The 23,780-nt window shown below is 39.2% G+C and overlaps 1 protein-coding gene across 1 annotated transcript in view; it reads right to left on the minus strand.

Moving 5' to 3' along the window:
• Positions 1–545: 545 nt before the first annotated feature.
• The window catches only part of GASK1A (golgi associated kinase 1A), a 49,810-nt gene continuing 26,575 nt past the window's right edge, over positions 546–23,780 (minus strand). Inside the window, exons 2-5 of the mRNA XM_014062063.2 lie at positions 17,000–18,457; positions 3,987–4,109; positions 2,757–2,860; positions 546–1,641 (exon numbers count right to left, since the gene is read on the minus strand). Coding sequence (XP_013917538.2) covers positions 1,431–1,641; positions 2,757–2,860; positions 3,987–4,109; positions 17,000–18,457 — 1,896 coding nt within the window. The 3' untranslated portion in view covers positions 546–1,430. The remainder of the gene's footprint in view (positions 1,642–2,756; positions 2,861–3,986; positions 4,110–16,999; positions 18,458–23,780) is intronic.

Here is a 23,780-nt window from a genome sequence, read left to right on the forward strand (position 1 = left end):
ACTGACTTTTTGAACTTGTCTGTATTTTACCCACCTCATTTTGTGTGGGATTTTGTACAGTATGATGAAGTGATCTGGCAAATTGGAAAACTGCTTCATTCATTTTAATAGGCTTTAATAGAAAACCTATATAAAAATGGATTCTGAATTGTTTGTTTCTTTCAGATCAGTACTGTCGGTATCTCATCTGATTTCCCTATAAAGAATATGAAAGGTTGTGGGAGAGAAATTATTTACCTGACATTTGCCTAGTGAGTTGTAAGGTGCAGCCTGAGATTTTTAATAGAATAAAAACACAAAAAAATATATCACAAAATGCTATTTTCTGTACTGCAGACAGTGTCAGTTTTGCTTTTCTCACCTTCTTCCATCTCATAAGCAGAATTGATTTACATGAAAATAAGGTATTTATTTCATAAAGGATTTTTTTTAGCTGCTGATGGCTGCCTTCCATGGCAAGCCACCTTAATAATTTCCATGACAACCAACTGTGACTGAGGAAAGGCAGAAACAATTTTAAGATGGAGCTTTTCAAAGCTGTGGGTTGCTGGAACGGACAAGCAATGAAGGTGCCAGGCTGCTATACAAATTTATCTGATACTGAGACATTTTGGAATCCAGAACATGCTTACAAATGGAGAAAGTTCAATAATACATGATTATGGAAAGACCTGGTGAATTTGTGTTGCTGATCCATTTTACAGCCCTTGCAGTCAATCAAATCCATTTTAAAGAAGCATCACTAGGAATATGATGGCAAACAACACATTTTTAAAAAATATTCAGAATTTTTTTCTGGCTCAAACCAATACAATTGAATCCTTTTCAAATTTGCTGAGTTCTAACTAAGCTACTTCCTTTTGACTCCGTGAAATTAGAAAATTGGAGTTTCTGGATTTTGAGACAATTTGGAACAAAATAATCAAAGTCTGGTCCATTCCATCCCTTCCTTCTAACTTAGTCTCTCTCAAGAGGATACATTCTAGATAATGTTGGGATTACAACTCAGAATCTCCACCCTGCAACATGGAGCTCAATAGATTAGGGAAGCTGGTTCTATATCATTAAAGTGGTATGGATCATGCGTGTCAAGTCAGATTTTTTTATCTGTTTAAAACATCATGCCATTATGATAAAACAAACTTTAATTAGGAAAATAGAGGACATTTTATATGGAAATGTATTGTGGAAATTTCTCACAAGGATATCCATCCGAGGCTATATTAATATCAGTTACATTTTCATTCTGTTTCTGGTTATCCAGCCATACTACCCTTTACAATTTTATTTCATACATTTTATTTCTCTGAATTCATATAGAACAGCTTCTGTAGTTAGCAGAATGCCTGCTTGTCACCAGGGCACTGGGTCTTTCCAGAGTTCAGTGCTCTTTCCTAAAGCAGAGTATGTATAATACTTTTCATCAAAAGCTAATCCAAGGAATCTTCAGTGATGGTCAAATTATGTTCTTTAATGTATTGAAGCAGAACCTGGCCTCTCCTGTCAATGGTATTAAGCCAATACTTCAGACCTTCATATCCACCTTGACTTCCCCAGAATTCTGTATCTACATGCAAGGATTGTAAAAGCAGGTTTTGTAGGCATCCTGATTGGAGCATTGTTACAGCTGTCCGGGGAAACCTGAAAAGAATATAAATAGAGAAAGGGATTCCCCCCAAAACTTAACAGAATAACACCTGTACTTTATAAACATGTAGATTCACAACATTATTATATTTCTTGCAAAAGACATGATTTCAAGGGTTTGACTAAAAACATATTTAATCTTAATGACATTCATAAATTATCAAGGATTATAATTCAATTCATGTAAAGAAAAGAGTTGTAGTTCATAAAACTATATGTCGCAGAAAATTTTGTGTCTTAAAGTCCGTAATCTTACATGTTTTTTATATGCAAGTTTTCTTCTGGGAAGACAGATATATAATTGCAGTAAACAATTACTGACTCGCTTAGGGTCCATAGAAGAGCACACCGCCATCGGCTGGTTAACTCTCTAAGGGCTCTCTCTTCATATTTTCAATTTTAAGTCTTGTATTCTTTTAATTATTTTTACTATAATACTCACATGTATCTTTTATGTTTGTATGTTTATTTGTACACCACCCAGAATTGCTCTATGAAAGAGATGGGTGGTTTCTAAATATGATAAATAAATAAATAAATAACCAGCATCATTGTGCTATCATTGTTTTCATTGCAACCAAATTTTGTCTCCTCCTGTTTAGCAGACAATGTGATTGGATTTAAGAACCTTCTCACCTAAATGACAAGAGGAAATCCAAAATGGTAATTTAAGAAATACTAACACATGAAACACAACTGAACATTTGATATCAAGTCAAGCTTGACTCAAAGAAAGCAACATGAAAAAAAACTTCAGACAAAAAGGCTTGTAAGTTATCTTTTCTCCCATTGATTAGTCTTCAATCTATATAGATTTGACTTTTTCTACAGATGAAAGGTTTTTAAACTGTATGAGTAGAGAGACCAGAATCCAATGGAGATTCACTCTGCAGATCCAAATGATTTTGTCCAGTTCCTCTCCCTTTATGCATTATGTTTGGAAGTTTGAGGGTCCCCATCAATACTAATTTCCAGGACATTGCAGGATATAATAGAAAGGAAAATTGATTAAAATCATCACTCGATTCCCTTCTGTTTGGAAATATTTAGAATTTGTACCCCATCAAACTGACCTTCTGTTAGCTCAGATACTCTATCATCCCTCTTACCCATCTATCCCTTGCAGAAGTCTGAAATTAAGTTTCGTTTCAGAGTGGAAAGGTCTTCCTGCATTGTCAATAAATACTAACTGAGAAGGCTTGCTTTTCCGCACCTGAAAGAAGGAAAAAAAGTCAACCTGGCAATTAACTGAGAACAGAGTAATGAAGTGAATGGACTAATACAATGTTTGATGAAATTTTGGAGTGTTTGCCTTGCTGCTCATCATATTTAGGGTTACTTATTCTACAACAATATTACAAGAAAAAGAAAATTCAAGAAAAATTAAACATACAACATAAGACCAATGGGAGGAAACCAGTGGTGGGTTCCAGATCCCGTTCCAACCGGGTCCAGCGGTGCCCACATGGACGCATACAATGCACGTGCACACACACGCAGTGCACGCATGCATCTTAGCACCTCCACGAGCCTCTGCAACACTCCAGCTGCTCAGCGGAGCGTCGCACAGGTGCTGTACATGTCATGCCCATGTGCGGAAGTGCAGAAGACTTAAAAGACCGGTAAGGAGCTCGGGTGGGCGGGTAGGCCCTCCAGATCACCGTATCAGAAGAGTATCTGGTGCTCCAGGCAAGCTCCTGTACGCCTGTACCGAGGCATACCACCTGCAACCCACCACTGGAGGAAACATGAAAAATAAATAACTAGAAAATGAGGGAGCCTTCTCGAAAACAATGTTGATTTGGGGCTTCTGACTCAGAAATCTTCACAAGGCACTTCTGAGTTCAGTCTAGGATGTTCTTCTGTGAAAATTCCAGTTAAATCACTGAGGTTACAGTTTAAGTGATGGATGGATTTTCAAAACTATAGCTTGAGGAATCTCCTAAGGAATTGGATAAGCATAAGCAACAAAGTTGTAGAATAAGTTCCCCTTCCTTACCTGGCAAGGTAGAAAACCTTTATTACCTAGGGAAGGAGCACCTTAAGTACTTCCCAGTTTATACCTTAGAGTTATACATATGGATAGTTGTTTATTAATTTCTTAGATCATGGGGCAAGCTCCCCACTTTATATTGTAGCTACTGTAATGAACAGTGGTGTGTGTATGTGTTTGTATATTGCTCACCCAGTTCCTTAGGAGAGCACTCAGGCTGGTCACTAGTTTTTAAAACTGATCACACACATACAAACACACACACAAACACACACACACACACACACACACACATGTAAGTTAAGTATTCTGTAAATCACTTAGCTTCAACAATAATTGGGCATACCAAAATATGGACCAAAAACAGTTCTGCAGGATTTCGGCATTTCTCATGGAGCAATTCCTGAACACAAGACTCAGAGAAATCTGGTTGGAAACCACAGCAGTATCGATCCAGACGATCATGGACCTGTGAAAAATATGGAAAGTAGAGGGGGATCAGAGTTTTATTTTAGTCATATCAGATAAAGAACTTTTCATTTTACACAAGGCAACTACAGTATTTGCTAATTGATAAGTGACAATACTAGGATAGTCTTTCTTGGACATTGTGTGATCAAGTAAGATAAAGACAGTGTGGTTTAGTAGATTGCACATTAGCTCAAATTCGAACCTAAATTTTAGTCTAGATTGCTAATTTTTAAATTACATCTGTTAATGAAGAATGTAAACATAATGGGTATAGGAATTACAAAGTTCAACATGGTACATGGATATACACAAGCTTCTATCATCAATGGGTCTCATTATTTAATAAAAGGCCGATTGCCTGATTGACAAGTAGAGATATGCATTCTCTCTTTTCAACAATTGTGAAAATATTGCATCCATTTAAGTTATAACCTCCTTTCCTAAAAGATTTCCTAGTTCTTTTCCTTGCTGCTGTATACAACATCAATATGTCTTTTTCAAACTCTGATATTATCCTTTTCTCTATATAAATTGCCTTTGAAATTTTGAATGTTTGTAAGGGTAACAACTTTGAATTCAGAGCCAGACAGGATGAGCCTTTGGAGGGATATCCATCCTCACTTGACTGCTGTACCTACTGGCATCTCCATTATGTTCATAGATGTTCATGGAGATCTGCAGAAGTGAGACTGCTGTACATGTAGGCTCCCCAAAAATACCTGCAAAGTGAATCCAATACCTTGAAGAACCATTTAAAGAATTCCATGAAGAAGTATTCAAGGACTTCCGGTTGACGTTGTGGCGAGAATTGCTGGAAAATAGTGGGTTCCACTGATCCTTCTGAAATCCAATTGATAACCGTTATCGGGAGATCCTACTCAGTGTTGGCAAACCTTTTTGGCACTAAGTGCCAAAACAGGAGCGCACACAAACATTTACGGCACCGAGTGTCAAAATGGCAAGCTGCCCCAGAAGGGCCGAGGAGAGCACAGCTCCTTACGCATGGAGACGCTGCCAAGAGCCTGGCTCACCGGCATGGGAGCGGGCTGATTGTTCCTGCCCTTCTCCCTGTGGCTGCTGCTCTTGAGGCAGCGGGACTGCGCAGGGGCTGAGCCAGATGAGAGGAATTCAGGGACAGCACACCAGCTGGGATGCAATTGTGCTTCCTTGGCAGAAATGGCTGGAGGAGGGCTATGCGGAGGCCAGCTCTTCTGGGACACCTGAGCCAGCCAGGTGCTTCAGACCATGGATGCGTTGCAAGCTGGAGGGCTGGGGCTGCGCAAGAAGCCTGTTTGGGTGGGGAGGGAGGAAAGTCCCAGCCTACCCATCCTGACAGACAGCTCTGCTCCCCTAGGAAGCGACCTCCAGGATCCCATCGCCGCGTCTTTTGGCACGTGCACTTGTTGCTCTTCCTATTGCTGGGCTTTGCGTGCACCTGCGGACCAGAAACCAGAAGACCAAGTGGACAACATGCATGTGCATGCCAGAAATAGGAATGTAATCTTCCTAGCGCACACATGCTCATCAGGCAGCTGCTCTTCCGGTTTCTGGCATGCCCCCGCATGTGAAAACCAGCTGGCCAGCACCCTGAATCCAGAAGAGCAATGGGCAACAGCCCCACATGCCTGGAGAGGTGGATTTGCATGCCACTTCCAACACACATGCCATAGGTACACCATCACGGGACTATTGGATTATGGATCTGAAAAATTGGAGGAATCTAGTGGGTTAATTTGAATTTGGACTATTAAGGTCCAAATCCAAACAGAACATTCTATGAGACAGAAGAAGAAAGGTGATTAAAAAAAAAGAGAAAAGTAGGAAAGTTAAATAAGACTTTAAAATTTGGATAATATAATGGGAAAACTATAACACTGTAAATTACTAAAGAATTTTAAAGAATATAAATTTAGGTGTTTTGGAAGTATAATTATGGGATTGATGAAATGTTATTAAGCAGGAGTTTTTAAATATTGAGATATTGGAACCATAGAAATATACTCATTATTATACAATTGTATCACAGCGGCCAGTTGTTTCGCCAGATTTGGCATTGGTTACTAGTTGGGCCCCACCCAGGGGCCTAGGACGTCGTAACGTATTTTCGTAATATGTGTGCAGATCCAAGCAGTGCGGCTTTTTGCATTTGACTGATGGTGATTTTGTCAATTTTTAACTGTTTTAAATGTAATTCCAGTGCTTTTGGTATAGCACCCAGTGTGCCAATTACCACTGGAATTATCACTGCTGGTTTGTGCCATAGTCGTTGAATTTCGATTTATAAGTCCTGGTATCTTGCGATTTTTTCATGTTCCTTCTCGGCGACCCTGCTATCACCTGGTCTATGATTGTGACCTTATTTTTCTCAACCAGTGTGATGTCTGGTGTATTATGCGCCAATATTTTGTCGGTTTGTATACGGAAATCCCACAAGATCTTGACCATCTGATTTTCGGTGACTTTTTCAGGCTGATGTTCCCACCAGTTTTTTGCTGTTTTGATATTATAATTTTTGCAAATTCCAATGGATCATTTGTGCTACTGAATTGTGCCGCAATTTATAATCAGTTTTTTTACAGCAGCTGAGTATGTGATCAACAGTTTCGTCAGCTTCTTTGCAAAGTCTGCATTTGGCATCATCAGAGGATTTTTCGATTTTGGCCTTAATGGCATTTGTGCGGATAGCTTGTTCTTGCGCAGCCAGGATTAGTGACTCTGTTTCTTTCTTTAATGTACCTGTTGTTAACCATAACCAAGTTTGTTCACTGTCCACTTTATCTTTTATTTTTTCCAGAAATTGGCCATGCAGTGCTTTGTTCTGCCAACTCTCCATTCTTGATTCTATCACATCTTTTCTGTATTCTTGTTTCGTCTGTTGGGCCTTCAGTAGATTTTTGTTCTTTACTTCGGTTAATAGATGTTCTTGATTTTCTTTTAAATAATCAGCCAGTGCATGTTTTTCTTCTTCAACTGTTTGCTTCACTTGTAATAATCCTCTGCCACCTGATTTTCGGGGCAGATATAGTCTATCAGTATCACCACGTGGATGTAAACTGTAGTGCATTGTCATTAGTTTCCTGGTTTTTCGGTCCAAAAGGTCCAAATCAGCTTGTGTCCAGTTAACTATACCAGCTGTGTATCTTATAACTGGTATTGCCCAGGTATTTATGGCCTTGATTGTATTTCCACCATTCAATTTAGATTTCAAAATTTTCCTAACTCTGTTAGTGTACTCTCGCCTGACAATAGTTTTTACTTCTCAATGCTTGATGTTATCCAACTGCAGAATGCCTAAGTATTTGTAGGCTTCATTTTCTTTGCATTTAATTAATTGGCCATTGGGCATTTCAATTCCCTCACATGCAGTGATTTTGCCCCTTTTTATGGATACAGTGGCGCATTTTTCCATGCCAAACTGCATTGAAATATCGGTGCTGAATACTCAGACTGTGTTTGTCAATGATTGGATTTCTATTTCTGAATTTCCATAGAGTTTCAAATCATCCATATATAGTAAATGCGAAATTTTTTCAGCTTCTTTGGCTGTTTGGTAGCCTAATTTCATTTTTTTTTAAGATTACTGATAGTGGGATCATTGCAATGATGAAGAGAAGATGTGAAAGTGAATCACCCTGGAAAATTCCTCGCTTGATATTAACCATTCCGTAGATCTCATTCCCTACTGCCAACTCAGTTCTCCATTGTTTCATCGCCTTTTCAGTAAAGGATGTAATATTTTTGCTAATGCCAGTTGTTTCTAAGCATTTTATGATCCAACTATGTGGCAGTGAATCAAATGCCTTTTTGTAATCAATCCAGACCATATTCAAGTTCGTTTTTCTGTTCTTACAAGTTTCTAATATCATTTTATCAATTAGAAGCTGATCTTTTGTGCCCCTGCTCCTTTTGTTGCCTTTTTGCTCTACTGGCAAGATGTTGTTTGTTTCCAAATAATCCATCATGTTATCTGCAATAATGCCTGTGAGTAATTTGAAGGTTGTTGGCAAGCATGTTATTGGTCTGTAGTTTTCAGGTGTTATTCCTTTAGTTGCATCTTTCTGAATCAAGTATGTTTTTCCAGTTGTCAACCATTCATCAATTTGGCCCTTTTGTAAAATTTCATTCAGTTGCCTGGCCAATATTGCATGTAAACTGGTCAGATATTTGAGCCAGAAACCATGTAATTGGTCCTTTCCAGGTGATGTCCAATTCTTTACCTTTTTAACTCGATTTTTGACCATCACAGTTGTTATTTCTAATACTTGCATTTGTTTGTTGCCAATGCTTTTCTCAAAGTCATGTATCCACTTTGCTTCCTTATTGTAGTCCTTTGCATTTTCCCACAATTCTTTCCAGAATTCAACTGTGGCCTGCTTTTCTGGCTTTTCACTTTTGGTGTCACCATTCACATTAAGACTTTAATAAAAACGCCATTGGTCTGATCGAAATTGCTGGTTTTGTTTATATTGGATGATTCATGCCTCATATCTTTCAATTTTTCTAGCTGTTGCTGTTATCTGCTGTTTTACAATCTCTACAGCTTCATTGATGTTTCTTGTATCCAATCTATATCTTCTGATTAGCCAATCTATGATTTTGTTGTTTTTAAGCCGTTGCTCATGCATGTTCTTTAAGTTACTAGCATCTGCCCTTAATTTTTTGACTTTTTGTTCTAATCGGATTTTCCACTTTGACTTTGATGCTTTTTCTGTTGTATGACTAGGTACTTTGATTTTAATGCCTAGTTCATTAGTGACTATTACAGCTGCACTGTACATTAACTGGTTCGTTTCCAAGATGGATCCAGATTCAATTGTTGAAAACACTGCATTAACCATTTTCATGATAGGGGCCAAAATTTTCTTAGGCACAGTTTTTAGTGATGGTAAACGTTGCCTTTCCTCATTAAGCAGAAAATGCTCCATGATCTTATCCTTCAATTCTTTTTGTTTTTGAGTTAGTTTATCAGTTGGTTCAGTGATAACTGGTTCTAGTGGTGGTGGTGTTATTTTCTCCCTGAGAGCTTCTTCTGGGAGTTCTACTATAATGTCTTTAGTTGTGTCTTGAATATCAGTTATTTCCGCTTGTGATATTGTTTTTTTGGTTTTGCAATTTGCCTGAATTTCCTCAAGTTCAACTTCACTAAACACTTTATTCCGTATAATAAATCGCCTTTGATCTGCTAGTTGTTGTTCACTAGCATTTGAATCTGGATATTGTTGTTTCCATAATTCATACATTCGCTTTAAAAAACCTCTTTTTGTCATTTTGTTGGCTGGTCCACTTATAGTCCACTTGTCGACGGATGTCCAGGGACCCCAACATCCGCCGCGGCCCTTGTTAACCCGCGCGATGACCGATGCGGTATAAAATTTTTATTCGTTTCTTTCACCATATTGTATGGGTTGGCAGGGTTTTTTTATGGGGCCAGGTTGCCAACCTGACCCCAACCCTCCTCCTTTCTCATCCGGGCTTGGGACCAGCAACGGCGGAGTTGTTGTTGTTGTTATTGTTGTTATTGTTGTTGTTATTATTATTATTATTATTATTATTATTAAATGGATCTACAGAGGATAATAGAGGCATTTGAAGAAATATTCTTGATGTTAAAAATTGTGCATGAAACGATAAAGAACAATAAGGAGACAAGGGGATTGTTTAAAGACACAGAAATGAATGTAGTTGAGAGGGGGGAAGGGCAACATGGTATTCAAGAAATAGATGAAATTAAAAGAAGCAGTGGAAGGGAAAAATCAAAATGAGATGCAAGAAGCTAAAAATAAAGAAGAGAAAGGATTAATAAGTAGGAATCAATTAGAGAACTCCTTAAAAGTTTATAATAGAACAGAGAGAAAAAAGAAAAATCTCTTTTTTAAAAAAGGAAGTCTTGTTGATGGGTATTGAAATAATACAGCAGAAAGAGAAAAGGGCACCCAGAAGGGAATGTTCAGTAGGCATAAATATATCAAAAAGAGATACAAGATTCCAAAAGATAAAAGGCTGACTAAAAAGTCAATAAATGATGGAATTTTAAAAAGGTTAAGTGATTATGAATAATGAGAAAATATATTAATAAAATGGGAAAATACAAATAGTGAAAATAGTAGTATATATATATATATTAACAGATAATTCAACTTATTATAACTAAAATAAGTTGAGTTTGGTAGATGGAAATTTAGGATTAGGTAATCTAATTGTATTATCAACATTAATAGTGCATAGTGCGTTAAGGTGTGATTTTAAAATATTAAGGATTAGAAATTATGGGGATTTTGCGATACACTCAGGATTGATTAAACATTGTTAATATTTGGCTTTATTAGTAATACTACACATTTGGAATATTGAAGTTATAGTGGAATAATGAATAATTCTTAAAAATATTAAATATTAGTAATTTAGTAGGGGATAACAAATACATGGCACAAATAAATGTTATCTAGGTTTAATGGGGAAAATGATAAAGATTATAAAGAGAGAATAGTATTATTGAAGTTGGAAGATTATGATAACACATACTTATTTGTATTATTATTGTTAGTGTTGTTTAAAAAAGATTTGACCAAGTCAATACATTGTCCACAAAATATGTATGGTGTAAGAAGAAAACTGCAAGTAAAACATATCTTTAAAAAAAAAGTAGTAGTAGTATTCAGCATTACATTCACATAGTTTAAATCTTGTGTTTGCTTGCACTGTACTTAATATTGCAATATTAAGTTTACATATGTCAGTGTGTTTTATCCCCTTTTTTTTCTTAAATCACATCTATTGTCCATTCTCAAACTGGGAAGGTCAGAACTTTTTGATTTAGCAGATGAATGCAATAAAGAGTTGTTCTTGGCCTCCGTGCATCCTGTTTTTGGTCTCTGCACATCCCATTTTTGGCCTGTTCTAGGTGGTGGCGATCACTGCAGCCACCACCACCTATCCCTGCCACCTGAAACGGGCCAAAAACAGGACGCACACAGGACGAAAACGGCTGAAATCTCTCTCTCTCTCTCTCTCTCCCTCCCCCTCTCCCATACTCTACTTTATTTTTTTACTTAGCCCCAAAGCCAATCAACATGCTCTTGACTCACATTTTTATATTAACAGGACTCTGGCTTGTTCAACCAAGGATTCCTGTGTTAACTCTTTGCTTTCCTTGTTGTGGTTGTTCTTTACAAAAGGGACAGTGCTCACATATTCTAACAAACAAAAGGAAATACTGCCAACTGCAGTGCCGTACAGATTCATATAGCATTTGGCTTGTGTAAACCGGATGAAAAGTTCATAATAGGAATGACAGACCAATCATCATTTCAAGGGAATGAAAGATGTATTTACACAGCACAGGATATAATAAGATTTCCAACATCTAGCAGGGCCTCACTTTAATGCCTTTTGCATATTCTGATGAACTCTTCTTAATTTTCCATTGTATCCTAAGAACATTCTATCAGAGCACTCTCTAAAATAGAAAGGTTGGCTGCCAGCCAAAGTCTTATTTCTCCAGATAACAGCATCATTGCTTAGCTTCATCTGGATCCAATGGCATAGGAAGACATTTACTGGAGAACACTTTTTAGAGGCCTAATAAAGCCTAATAAAGTAGAACCGCTTTGGGGCAGATCCGTACTTTCAACATGAAGCACTCTTCCAGAATCCTTGCCTCAATGCAATCTCTTGGACTGAAAGATTTTAAGCACTAATTACATATACATATATTTAGGCATCACAGAGAATAGTAGCTCTCATTTTCTGTAAATGTGTTTAGTGATATATGCTTGCTTAAATCCACTCATGCAATAAAAGTTTCTTGGGCTCATTTCATCTCAGGAGAAAGTTCAGTTATTTCTTTAATAAAATTGAGTAGATATTCTCAGCATTAGAACAGATGGTCTGTTCATAGAATATTTGAAAGTGTGAGAGTTGGTAGGTGTTCAACTATCACTCTGCTTTCTCACTGTCTGGAGTTGCCAGGGAAAATATTGACACCTTTCAAAAAATATCCCAGGACCAGTTTTACACAATTGGTGTCACTGAAATTACTGCTACTCACCCACCCCTCCACAGATTCCTTTTCAGAGTGGGAATGGGAAGATTCCTGAAATTCCTATGCCACAAATTATCTTTGCAACCAACTCATCTATATCTGGTTAAATCTTTCTTGGTGTTGTGAGATTAAGGAATTTTCATTGTGTCTTCTGCCTGCAAGAATACACTTCATGGATACACTGTTAATATTCTGCCTGTGTCCTTCATAATGATTGCTACAGTACTTGCACTCTGTGTTATAGATGACTTTTCTTCTTCTCATGGGCTTCTGGGTGTTTTGGTTTATTTAAGATGTTTTGGAGAGCTTTAGTTGGTTTTTTTTAGGGCTGTTATAACTTGTTTTGAATTGGTTTTGCTTCTGTGTATTCTGCTCTGTGTAATAACCAACAGACTGTATCACATAAAGCAACTTCCAGTGCTCCCAATGCTGGCCCTCTAGTGTTCATTATTCTATGAATTGCATTTATAATCCCAGTGACCTGCTAAACATTTGCATGAAAAGAAACAACAGTCTGCAACCATGAATTTACTGGGATTTGAACCTGGGCTATATTACATCCTAGGCAAACTTCTTAGCCATTAGGCCACAGGCTCTTATCCGTTATCAGTGAAGCCAGGGTGAAAGGTATCTATTAGATTTTTTTTTTTTTTAGGTTCAAATCCCAGTAAGGGTGTGGCTAGCTGATGAGAGCTAAATAGCTTGAAATAGATCTATACTAGTCTCCCTTTATTTATTTATCAGCACAAATAAAAAAACACAAATATAACAAAGGCAACAGTAAAAATATTGGGTTTCTGTCGTGATGGACTCTTGTGACGAGCCGATAGACAGATGATGGAAGCAGTTAGCTTCCTCCCATAATTGGGGCTTACCAGGGGTTGTAAAAAAAAAATCTAATAGATACCTTTCACCCTGGCTTCGCTGATAACGGATAAGAGCCTGTGGCCTAATGGCTAAGAAGTTTGCCTAGGATGTAATATAGCCCAGGTTCAAATCCCAGTAAGGGTATGGCTAGCTGATGAGAGCTAAATAGCTTGAAATAGCTCTATACTAGTCTCCCTTTATTTATTTATCAGCACAAATAAAAAACACACACACACATTATATATATATATATATATATATATATATATATATATATATATATATATATATATATATATATATATATATATATATATATATATATATATATATATATATATATATATATATATATATATATATATATGGTATCTACTTAGCCTTATCACATGCATGTTTACTTTAAACCAGTTCAACAGGACTCAGAATTAAATGAGAGATTATCTCCTAGTAGTATGGTTATAAACTCTTCTTTCCCAACCTGGTTCCCTTCATATATGTTGGGAATTATGGAATTATAAACCCAGCATTTCTGGAGAGCATCAGGTAAGGAAATGTATTAGGTAAATTTCAGGCATGGGTGGTAAAGAAACATTAGAGCAGGGCTGTCCAACTCTGGATGCATCACGTAATGGCCACGCCCATGACCGATTTAGCAAAAAGGGGAAAAGTCATATGTCACATGACAGTGCTGTGATAACACACATTTGGCACCCCTGCATTAGAGGGAAAGATCTGTTATCCATTTCTCTTCCAGCAGCATTTCTGTTCACCTCTCAACTGCTTTCTAAAGAGTAAAAAAGGCATAAAGAGATTGGAAGCCATTTTAAGCACAAAACGTGCCAAACCAACCCAAAGGCAGAACTTTTCCATGTTCTATGGATGCCTGGTTTTAACATTGCCTATTGTTTTCAGAAAGATGTTTAATTTACTGAAATAACAATAGCACAGCTGCAGCATCATTTCAAGTGGAAACTAAGGTATTGTAGGCTTCCCAGGTGTTTTAGATAAGAGGCTTGAAACTAGTTTCTGCTCTTGTCTTTTATGACTGCAGAAAAAATGAACCCGATTGGGGTTTGGTGGTTGAGTAATCAGAAGCATGTCTCTCCTTCTCACAAGAATAGTACTGCATCAAATATCATGGAAAACAAAGTAATTAAGCTGAAAAGCCAAACACAAAAACCAACTGCTTCTTTTGTACTTTATATTTAACAAAGAAAGGCTGAAATGTCTGTTTTTTAAAAGTAAAGCTATTTATAGGGCATAGAGTCTCATCTTAGGATTTTTTTTCTCACCTAAAAACCTTGCCATGCCAAGAGCTGTGTGTAGAACAATTGCAATTTTATTGGTGACTCATAGCACAAAAAACATTAGCAATATAGTAATAGCAATAGTATTTGGACTTATATACTGCCCCATAGCACTTACAGCACTCTCTGAGCAGCTTACAAAGTCAGTATATTGCCTGCAACATTTTATCAATCTCAGAATGATGGAAAGCTGAGTCAATCTTGAACCCATCAAGATTAAAGTCCAAGATGTGGGAACAGTTTTCCAGCAATACTGCATTCTAATCATTGTGCCACCAAAGCTCAAGATGTCTTTCTGTGAGGTATGAGGAGTTATGGGATGATTGTGATTTCAATCAAGGCAGCCAGTTTTGGGAGAAAGTGGGAAAAGGAGGAGGAGATGCAATTCCTTTGTTTCTTAAACTCTGTTATTCCTCAGTGAGTAAAATAATAATAAACTGCACATATACTATGTCAATATATTACAACATTCTAGGTTCTTGGTAAGAATGCAATGTGTATCAAGGTCAACACCAGCTAAAGAACTGGCAGCTGTGACTTCACATTGTTGTGAACACATAATAATTTATTCAGTAACATTTAGGAGTAAAAATGTGAGCTGGTCTCAGTAGAATTCTTATAAGACTATCTGCTTGAAGAAGCCTCTATAAATCTCTGCTAACCAGTTTCTGTCCTTAAAAAGCTTCTCTATCATAGAAAAAGCATCACGACTTGCAAGATTTGAGAGCCCAGGACACTTGCCTGTTTAATTTCTACAATCCATCAAGTACAGCCTTTTCCCAGGATAGCATAAGAAATAAAAAAGCTTACATCTGATCTAAGAACTATCACTTTCCCAGGTGGGACAAATTCATTTTCAGGATAATGTAAATGATGCAATATAGGATTCAGCACATTAGCAGATAGAATCTTTATAGCTGCTACTTTCCCAGCTCTTAATCACATTGGGTACTGCAGCTATTGCCTATGGCCATATTGCTTTTACTGATGCTCTATACTTGATTTTTTGCAAGAAAATGATCCTATAGAAAAGTAACAATGATGCTAAATAGGCCTGTGTTAAACTGGCCTTCTGAAAATTTCTTAGATTAAAGCAAATTGCTTTTACAATTTTCTCCACCATCAATCTAATCAGGGACATCCATACAGGAGTAAAAAAAAAATCAAGATGGTTTCTTCAACTTCAACAAATATTTCATGCTTAATATGCTGAAAGCCATTCATTATGCCAGAGTGTAAATGGTTCTTGAAGCATTACAGCTTACATTGTCACACAGTTGGATGGATGGGTGAACATTTGAGAAAAGCATTAGCTTGCATTCAGTTTTTCTGTATTCATAATAGAAATTATAACAATTAGCAACAAGCAATAACTAAAATTCTATTTTAAAGATAAATTAATGAACACTATACAAATTAAATTTGGATTTTAAATTTTTAACCAAGGGCCAAGAACAGATGAAATGCATTTTTAATAAAAGAAAAAAAATCTTCTATTTCGTTATTTTCTATTTGGTTCTGCATGCTTTTTGAATTTTATATTTGTATTCTGATATCTTTAAGAACTTTTATAAGGCATCCTAAATATTAATGTGATCAAAATACAGAATAAAAATCTTTCTATTACTAATTCTACTAAAATGCAAGGTATCCTTATGCTTTACAATTTCTATTTATCCATTTAATAACAACTTAGCACAAATAATGGCATACTTTGTGAGAAAACAAGTAAATTTGTCATATGCATATTCATGAACGTCAAAACAAGGGGGGGATGCCTAGGGTTTTCAAAAATACTGGGGGAAGGTTATTTATTCATTTAGTACACTTCTACCATCATAATAATTCTGTGAACTAAGGAGATTGGAAACAAGGTTTCTACTGCTTTAATATGGAATGTATAAAACCATCTTCTGCAAGCTATTTAAGAACTCTGGATTTTATTGTGTCCTAAGTTGGAATTAGTCACCGATAGATCTCCAGCATGTGTTTCTGCTGTGTTGATTGAAACTACCAAATAACGTGAAAAGACACATCAAGTTGCTTATCAAAGGACAAATTTCCACAATTGGATAACCCCTGAATGTAAAATCAGAGAGATTATTTCCAAACTCTGAACTCTGAAACATGGAATTCTACTATTATGATGAGTCAACTGAAATTACTATAGCACATATTCATTGCATATTTATTTACCAGTTAATTATTATACTCTTTAAATCAGTGGTTCTCAACCTGTGGGTTGGGACCTCTTTGGGGGTCGAACGACTCTTTCTCAGGGGTCGTCTAAGACCATTGGAAAACACATATTTTTGATGGTCTTAGGAACTGAGACACCAATTTTATGGTTGGGGGTCACCACAACATGAGGAACTGTATTAAAGGGTTGTGGCATTGGGAAGGTTGAGAACCACTGCTTTAAATTATTATAAACTGAAAAATGTATCCCAAACCTCTAATATATTATATTATGTCAAAACCATTCCTCAATTAATTACAATCAATTACCATTTGGAATTGAAAACTAGTGTGAACCCGTTCCTATTGTGAACTTGATAGAGTATCCTTTGTATATAATCAGATTTGATGACATTTTGTCATAAATTGCAAAGTTTTGTATTGTGTTGTAACTTGGCTCCTATCCAAAATATTGATCTACCACCAGTCTACCTGCAGAAGAAAATCAAAGAGTGCCAATTTAGCCCATTCAGAATGTAGGACAGTCAAACAAGGACTTTTCCCAAGTGATGTTCTGGAATCTTCCATGCCACACCGCTGTTGCAACAAGTCCTGGTACTGCAACCATCTTATAGTAAATGAGTTCTGATCATTATTAGAATCATTCAAGTGCTGTATATCTGGTGCCCACCATACAATGGGCCTAGTAACACCATTGGTGTACTTGTAGGGTAGCAAGTGGCTGCAAAATCTCCTGGCCACTACAGGTAAGCTCCGGCGCAGCCCCAAAATTCTGTCCAAATGGAATGCAAGAACTTCATAGAGATCAGTGGACCTTTTGATTAAGCCACATAGCCCATTCAAACACAAACTTTGGGAGTCATGAAAAAGGGCATCTTGATTATATGATAGAGCGACTCTAATTATTTGCCCATGGCCAAGAATTCGGTCCTTCTTTATCACTGTACCATTGACCAGAAGTTTCATCTTCTCCACATCATCCAGAGTGAACCATGGAAGGTTTGCCTCGGCAAACCTCGGCCTGTTCCCCTCTTTCAAATTAAAACCATTGTACCATAGGTTTTTGCATTGTTCTGATTTTTTCAGCTTTTCTGGATCTGTAGTCCAAAGATAAGATCTCTGAAGATTATGTAAATGAGTATTATCCCTCTGTTGTTGAGTGTTCATTGTGATCTGGACAGAGTGTTTATCTGAGATAAGAATTTTGAGTAAACCTAGGGATTGGTGGGCAGCACTAGCTGCCTGCCCACGTGGCTTACATTGCTTCTGTAATACAGTGACCTTGCTTAGAGGACTGTCCTTAAGAAATAAAAAGGCTCCAGGCTTTCCATTTTGTAAAGGAAGTAGAAAGGGGGCTAATTGCCTTTGTCCTTTCCAATTTATTTCCTTCTTGCTTGGGTGCAGTGGGAAACTCAGGTCTCTTCCAACATCTTTTAGAGTCAAAGTCCTATCAAAGCTGCTTTTTTCCCCATTAGACCTGGAAGGATACTCTTCATGTTGGAATCTTCTGCCAAGGTCAACGTCATTTTCTGCTGCAATGTTATGGTTTTTAATTTGGGCAGGGATTTTTTTTCTTTTGTTAAAACCTTTATGACTTAATTCACCCTGTCTATGTGGCAGGCTTTTCTGTTTGCAAACTGGACACGGGTTTGAAAGGGGTTGTCTTCCCTGTGCCTGAGTCCATTTGCCTAAGCTGAAATGCTGTTGCTGTTGTACATGAGGGACAGTGACATTTATCTGCAGATGCTTAGAAAGGTCAGGTTTCATATGAAGCATCTCTCTAGGCAAATACTGGAAATTCAAATCTTTGTACTTGTTCAGGGATGTAGGACAGAAGCTTGTAAAAGCAAGCACAGATAATGCAAGCAAGAAGCAGTAACCAGTCAGAGGAGATTTCTTCAGCCTTATTCTGCACCAAACTTTATGGGCCTGTGAAATAAGAAAGGGAGATCTTATTTTCCAAAGAAGACAAATATGCAGAGCTTTACACATGAGTAAAACCAAACCCACAGAAATATCCAATGACATGTAAAATGTTTAGACAGAGAAGAAAACTGCCATACCTTTGCCATTCATACTCCTTGCAGACAGCTGGTCATTTACATCATTTTAGAAGATTGTTGAAACACTTAGAGGTTTATCTGTGTTCTCAGATGTTTTTCTGTTCTCAGAGGTTTATCTGTGTTCTCAGACATAGATAAATCTCCAAGTGCTTCAATGACCCTCTTAAAAGGATGCAAATAACCAGCTATCTGCCAGGACTTTAAATCCTTCCATTCCCCACTATCCTGTCAGAGCTGAAGAAGCTTTTTGGATGAGAAGCGAAACATCTTCAAAGAAAAAACAAGTAAGTCCAGGTGTTTCCTGAAAAAGCACCTTTGAGACAACCATGACCTGACAGAATCTCTACAGACTTCTCCAGTAGACAATTTTCCAACTGTATTACTTTGAGGTGATGTGTACAAGAATCAATGATGCAAGGAGTGCCACTAATTGCACACCGGCCCCAGATGGACAGAAGTTATCCTTGTCAAGTTCTCTTATCTGGCACCTGCAAATCCAGAAGAACTCTAAACTACATCCCAGCTCTTTCAGAGGCAAGGTGATTCTATCCAGAAATTCCACTGGAGCCAGATTTTTCTTTTCCAAAACACTACTTTTGTTTTGTGGAATTCACATTTAGTTTGCTTTATTTCATCTAGCCCTTTAGAGGCTCCACAGACATCATAAAGAGACACAAGTTGAAAAAAGGGGCTACAATATGTAAGTACAGCATGAGATGTCTATAGACATCTCGCCCTTGTCATGGTTGGATCACTACCTGTTGAGGCTTGATTTTTGGAAGCTACTCCCCCACCACAAGGAGGTGGAACCGATTAGGTGATTCCGCCCCAGACACCTGTTGGACCTGTTGGGATTTCAGAAGGAGCTTGGGGAGATACCTGACTCTCTTGCCCACAGTCTGGCAGAGTCCCTGGTCGCCGCCTGGAACACAGCGGCGACTGGGGCCCTGAATCGGATTGCGCCTATGCGGCCTCTCCACAGCAGTGGATCCAGGAGGGCTCCTTGGTTTACTGAGGAATTCTGGGAGACGAAGCACCAAAAGAGACGCCTAGAGCGATGCTGGAGGGCTAGTAACTCCGAATCTGACCAAACACTGCTAAGAACCTTTATTAGGACTTATCTCGTGGTGATACGGACGGCAAAATGTGCGCATTTTCCCACTCTTATTGCATCCGCAGAATTGCGCCTGGCCGTCCTGTTTAGGATAACCTGTTCCCTCCTGAATGGGGGGGAAATAGGTGATGCCTTGCAGGGTTGAGCTGAGGAGTTTGCTCAGTTTCTGTTGGACAAAATCGCTCAGATTCGGACAGACCTGGACTCCATTTGGACAGAACCAGCTGAGTTGCCGAGGGAGGATCTTGTTCAGACTTTCTGGAATGAGTTCCAGCTTGTCATCCCTGATGAAGTGGACAAGGCCATGGGAGCAATGAGTGCCTCCACCTGTTTACTGGATCTGTGTCCCTCCTGGCTGGTCTCAACCATCAGGGAAGTGACACGAGGCTGGCTCCAGAGAATTACGAACACCTCCTTGATGGAGGGATCCTTTCCATGTTCTCTTAAGGAGGCGGTGGTGAGACCCCTCCTCAAGAAGCCTTCTCTGGACCTAGCTATTTTTAAAAACTATCGTCCAGTCTCCAACCTCCCTTTTTTAGGGAAGGTTGTTGAGAAGGTGGTGGCCCTCCAACTCCGATGGACCTTGGATGAAGCAGATTATCTAGACCCTTTTCAGTCCGGTTTCAGGCCTGGTTACTCCACTGAAACATCTTTGGTTGCACTGACCGATGATCTCTGGAGGGTCAGGGACAGAGGCCATTCCTCTGACCTTATGCTCCTTGACCTCTCAGCGGCCTTCGATACCATCGACCATGGTATCCTTCTGCGACGGCTGGAAGAGGTGGGAGTGGGAGGCACCGTTTTGCGGTGGTTCTCCTCTTACCTCTCCAACAGGTCACAGTTGGTGTTGGTCGGAGGACAGAGGTCGTCTCCTAGGCCCCTCAACTATGGGGTGCCACAGGGGTCGGTCCTGTCCCCCCTCCTATTTAACATCTACATGAAGCCACTGGGCAAGATCATCCACCGGCACAGGATTAAATACCACCAGTATGCGGACGATACTCAGCTGTATCTGTCCGCCCCGTGCCAACTCAGTGAAGCGGTGGAAGTGATGTGCCAGTGCCTGGAAGCTGTTAGGGTCTAGATGGGAGTGAACAAACTCGCACTCAATCCTGACAAGACCGAATGGCTGTGGATGTTGCCCCCTAAGGACAGTCCATCTAGTCCATCCTTAATCCTGTGGGGAAAAAACTTGCCCCCTCAGAGAGGGTTCGCAATTTGGGGGTCCTCCTGGACCCGCAGCTGACCTTGGAACACCATCTGTCGGCTGTGACCAGTGGGGCCTTTGCCCAGGTTCGCCTGATGCACCAGTTGCAGCCCTATTTGGACCGGGAGGCACTTCAGACAGTCACTCATGCCCTCGTCATCTCAAGACTGGATTACTGTAACGCGCTCTACTTGGGGCTGCCCCTGAAAAGTGTTCGGAGACTGCAACTAGTCCAGAATGCAGCTGCGCAAGCGATACTGGGTGTGCCAAGGTACACCCATGTCACACCTATCCTCCGCAAGCTGCACTGGCTGCCCATTGGTCTCCAAACACGATTCAGGGTGCTGGTTATTACCTTTAAAGCCCTACATGGCCTAGGACCTGGGTACCTACAAGACCGTCTCCTGCCACATACCTCCCTTAGACCAATAAGATCACACAGGATGGGCCTTCTCCGGGTGCCTTCAGCAGGACAATGCTGGCTGGCTGCACCTAGGAGTAGGGCCTTCTCTGTTGCCGCTCCGGCCATATGGAATGAGCTGCCCCCAGAGATCCGGGCCATCCCCACTCTCATGTCCTTTCGCAAAGCCATTAAAACCTGGCTTTTCTGGCAGGCCTTCTGATTGGTGTTTGTTGCGTTCTTTTTTAACTTTGTGTGTCCTATTGTTTTTAAGTTCTTTTAATTTATTTTTATTCTGTAAGCCGCCCGGAGTCCTTCAGGATTGGGCGGCATAGAAACCTAATAAAATTCAATTCAATTCAATTCAATATGATGAAGAATACAAAAAGACAGAAATATTTGTAAATTCCCTGATCATATTTGGATATCAATGCCTGAATAACACTTAAAGAAATAGAAAAACTGCAAAATGGAAAATATGTTTTTCATGGATTACTTAGAAATCAGACATGGATCTCTGATTTTAGTACAGATAAGAATGGACTGGACTTGACTGGACTAGAATAGACTAGAATGATAGACATGGAAGGGGCCTTGGAGATCTTCCAACTCCCTGCTTAGGCAGGAAACCCTATACCCCTGATGGCGAACCTATGGCACACGTGCCACAGGTGGCACAAGGAGCCATTTGTTAGGGCACAGCTAACCACCTTTTGAGGCCATTTTTCACCCTTCGGAGGCACAAACCAGAAATTAAGGAACAAACTTCTGGTTTAGTTGTAGGGCTGTTTTTCGCCCTCCGGAGCCTTCCAGTTTGCTCGTAGGGCTGATTTTTGCCCTCCGAAGCCTTCAGAAAAGCCTCCTGAAGACTCCTGAAGGCTCCGGAGGGTGAAAAATGGACCTACTGACAAACCAGAAGTTACAATTCCCAAACTTTCGGTTTGTCCTAGAAAGTCTCTGGAGCCAGTGGAGAGTGAAAAAACCATGCCAAAAGAGTGTGTGTGTGTGTGCGTGTGTGTGGTATTGCTGGTCGGGCGTGCATGCACGTGCAGGGGGGGTGTTGCACGCATAGCATTATGGGTATGGCATGCCCGTACATGACCCCCCCTGCGCTCCCCCCACTTTTGGCAGGGGAGACAAAAAAGGTTCGCCATCACTGCTCTCTACGATTTCAGACAAATGGTTGTTCAATCTCTTCTTTAAAACTTTTGGTATTGGAGCATTCACAACTTATGGAGGCAAGTTGTTCCACTGATTAATTGTTATAACTGTCAGGAAAGTTCTCCTTACTTGTAGGTTGCTTCTCCCTTTGATTATTTTCCATCTATTGCTTCTTGTCCTGCCTTCAGGTGCCTTGGTGAATAGCTTGACTCGCTCTTCTTTGTGGCAGCCCCTGAGATATTGCAATACTTAGTCCTTCTTTTCATTAAACTAGACATCCGATACCAGCAACTGTTCTTTATATGTTTTAGCTTCCAGTCCCCAATCACATCTTTATTACTCTTCTCTGTACTCTTTCTAGAGTCTCAACATCTTTTCTACATCATGACGACCAAATTGGAGGAAGTATTCCAAGTGTGGCCTTACTAAGGCATTATAAAGTGGTATTAACACTTCATGTGATCTTGATTCTATCACTCTGTTAATGCATCCTAGAACTGTGTTGGCTTTTCTGACAGCTGCACCATGCTGCTGGCTCATATTTAAGTAATTGTTCACTAGGACCCCAAGATGTTTCTCACAATTACTACTACCGAGCCAGGTACCACCTATGCTATACCCTTGACTTGGTTTTTCTTGACTAAATGTAGAACCTTACTTTTTTACCATTGAATATCATTTTGTTAGATAGCTCCCAATGTTTAAGTCAGTCAAGATCCTTCTGTATTTTACGCCTATCTTTTGGAGTCCTGGCTATTCTTGACAGCTTGGTGTCATCTGCAAATTTGTGAGTTCCTCATCCAAGACATTGATGAAGATGTTGAAGAGTGCTGGAACTAAAACAGAGCCTTGGGGCACTGCATTGCATAGTTCCCTCCATGTTGATGCAGTTCCATTGAGGACTACATGTTGAGTGTGGCTGGTCAGCCAGTTACGAATCCATCTAGTGCTGATGCTGTCCAACCCCCATTTTTCTATCTTATCAAGTAATAGGTTCTGGTGTATTTTATCAAATGCCTAAAGTAGAAGTAAATTATATTTTTTCAATTCTCATCTCACAGCGAACAATTATCTCCCTTGTGCACTGGCTACTCCCATACATTTGATCACACATCACTTGGTGTCGGCCATTCCAGCAGTCCCTCCAAACTACCTCAACCTAGCCATTTTCACTGCCCTGCAGTCAGGCTGCCAAGTACCTGAATTTTTATCATATGGGGAGGGAGGGTACTGCAATGACTGTAACTTCAGAAATTGATTTCTGAATAATCATAACCCGAACAGCCTGTGAATGAATGGTTGAGGAC

Source organism: Thamnophis sirtalis, unplaced genomic scaffold, assembly GCF_051295495.1.
Source record: "Thamnophis sirtalis isolate CommonGarterSnake01/CBP01778 unplaced genomic scaffold, rThaSir2_p1.2 scaffold_4, whole genome shotgun sequence".
NCBI lineage: Eukaryota > Metazoa > Chordata > Lepidosauria > Squamata > Natricidae > Thamnophis > Thamnophis sirtalis.